At 40.5% G+C, this 2,428-nt stretch overlaps 1 protein-coding gene across 1 annotated transcript in view; it reads right to left on the bottom strand.

The window, feature by feature from the left end:
- Positions 1–1,132, bottom strand: part of LOC123959290 (ADAMTS-like protein 3) — a 12,959-nt gene extending 11,827 nt beyond the window's left edge. Inside the window, exon 1 of the mRNA XM_046033244.1 lies at positions 1,059–1,132. Within this exon, the coding sequence (XP_045889200.1) occupies positions 1,059–1,095 (37 nt within the window). The 5' untranslated portion in view covers positions 1,096–1,132. The remainder of the gene's footprint in view (positions 1–1,058) is intronic.
- Positions 1,133–2,428: the final 1,296 nt, after the last annotated feature.

The following is a 2,428-nucleotide window of genomic DNA, read 5'->3' as shown; positions in this document are numbered from 1 at the left end:
AGAGAATCTTTGGAGGGAGCTCAAACTCCGTGTTTCTCAGCGACAGCCCAGAAACCTGACTGATCTAGAGAAGATCTGTGTGGAGGAGTGGGCCAAAATCCCTCCTGCAGTGTGTGCAAACCTGGTGAAAAACTACAGGAAACGTTTGACCTCTGTAATTGCAAACAAAGGCTACTGTACCAAATATTAACATTGATTTCTCAGGTGTTCAAATACTTATTTGCAGCTGTATCATACAAATAAGTAGTTAAAAAATCATACATTGTGATTTCTGGATTTTATTTTTTTAGATTATGTCTCTCACAGTGGACATGCACCTACGATGACAATTTCAGACCCCTCCATGATTTCTAAGTGGGAGAACTTGCAAAATAGCAGGGTGTTCAAATACTTATTTTCCTCACTGTATATACATATACACATATACACACACACACACACATATATATATATATAGATGCTTTGATGATAAATGTCTTGTGCATCATGTTATACACATACCCCCAAACAATATTTGGTATCTTTATAATGTCAACTAGAATCAAAATTAAATGCTGTGGGTTTTAACAATTTTTGGCTGCACCTCAGTAAACACTTTCCTGATGAGTTTATGGTCTCAATCACTACTTTCAGGTCTTCTTCAACACAGCATGATGTTCATTTAGTAAATTATGGTCCCATTTAGAGGAAAATAGATCATAAAGCAGAGGATGCTTTAGGGCGGGATTATCTATGATTGGCAAGTCGTTACCATGGCGACCTGTCAATCAGGCTAGAGTGACTGGTACCCATGGCACTGTGTAAATTTAACCAGCGCCGTTAAAAAAGCGATTTAGGAGTTGCTGGTTTAAGCCTGTTGTTTGCTAGACAAAATTGTCAGCCCCAAATGACAGTTAACGTGAATTGCAGATGCACCTAGCTAAACAAGCTAACTAGCTCCACAAATGGCCGTTAGCTCCACTGTCTCGTCCAAATATGGTCACTTCCTGGCTGCAAAAAATCAACATGGCGGCGCCCTATCACCCAAACTCGAGGCTTGAAAATGGCAGTCCACAAACCAACGGGTGACATCACGATGATTACGTCCACTTTCATACAGTCTATGGTCCTAAAATGACTCCATGCAAACTTGGCATGTAAATAAATGGTGCGATACACTGTGTGGTACCTTGATATAGAAAACAATTTGGGAAATCCACAATCTGGAATGGCAGTCCTCAGCTTGAAAATCTCCAGTATTTTTTTGAAAATGATTATTATTTAAAAATATTTATTATTAGTATAAATTTATTATTTTTGATTATCATTGTTTTTATATATTGTTTTTTATCATGCCATCGCTGTTTACTTTTATTACATACTGGAGAATCCTGTTTCAGAGAATGATTAATATGCTCAAAACTTACATTATCTATGTTTGTATATATGATTTGATAGGCAGTTTTAGATTTTTTCTCACGTATGCTTATGAATTTGTTTTTTAACTTGTATTTGTACTATCTTGTTTTGCTAAGTGTTATATAAATTATTTTCTTTATTATTATAAATCACTTATGAACATCTTTTATCTAAAATGATAGGAAATATTCTTCAAAAGGCTATACTAGCCAGCGTACTAGCATCTTACAGGAAAATAATAAAGTACAAGTTTAACACTTATGCACTTAATGACATAAAGAATGATCTCTGTATACATTAATTACATGAACTACTCAGAAAGGGTGGTGGAATAAAGAATGGGTTTAACAGAGAATAAGAAGAGCTTCTCAATGTCTTTTACAACAGCTTCAAAGTCAATCACACACTTCACAGCAAAGGCAGCTGGGGTTATAATTACCTTTAGCTTTTCCTCTCCCCTCTGTAGTCCTGGTCCAGAGCTGGGCTGCAGACATGTGGGTCAACAATGAGGAGAGGAGTTCTGAGGCCTCCTCCTGCTTGATCTCACCTCTGTCAGCCTGCAGGGTGATATTGATCAGTCTCTCCTCAACCCGTGGCTGCAGGGAGGCCTCCTGGACACCAGGGGGCAGCAGAGACACACTTACTCCAGGCCAGAACAAGTCCAGATTTGAGTAGTGCCTTTCGCAAACAGGCAGCATCTCCTCCAATGTAGGACTAGGACTGGCAGTAGATGGTCTGCCAGTTGACCTACTGCTACTGTCACTACCTATCAGCTGGAGGGTGAAGATGTCTGAGGCGGGTCCAGCAACACACTTGTACACCCCAATGTCCTCTGCCCCCAGAAAGTGGATCTTCAGAGAGCCAGATCTAGTTACACCCAGGTGTTTGGAGCTGGACAGGGGATGCCCGTCTTTGAGCCAGCGGATGTAGGCTTTAGGGAACCTTCTGACGGGGCACCTGATGACTAGGGAGGTGTTGGGTAGGAGGTAGGCGTGGCCGCCGACAGTCAGGTAGAGGCGTTTCTCCTTGC

Source organism: Micropterus dolomieu, linkage group LG20 (assembly GCF_021292245.1).
Source record: "Micropterus dolomieu isolate WLL.071019.BEF.003 ecotype Adirondacks linkage group LG20, ASM2129224v1, whole genome shotgun sequence".
Lineage (NCBI taxonomy): Eukaryota > Metazoa > Chordata > Actinopteri > Centrarchiformes > Centrarchidae > Micropterus > Micropterus dolomieu.
Note: the sequence above shows the minus strand (reverse complement) of the source record. Positions and strands in the feature narration are given on the sequence as shown.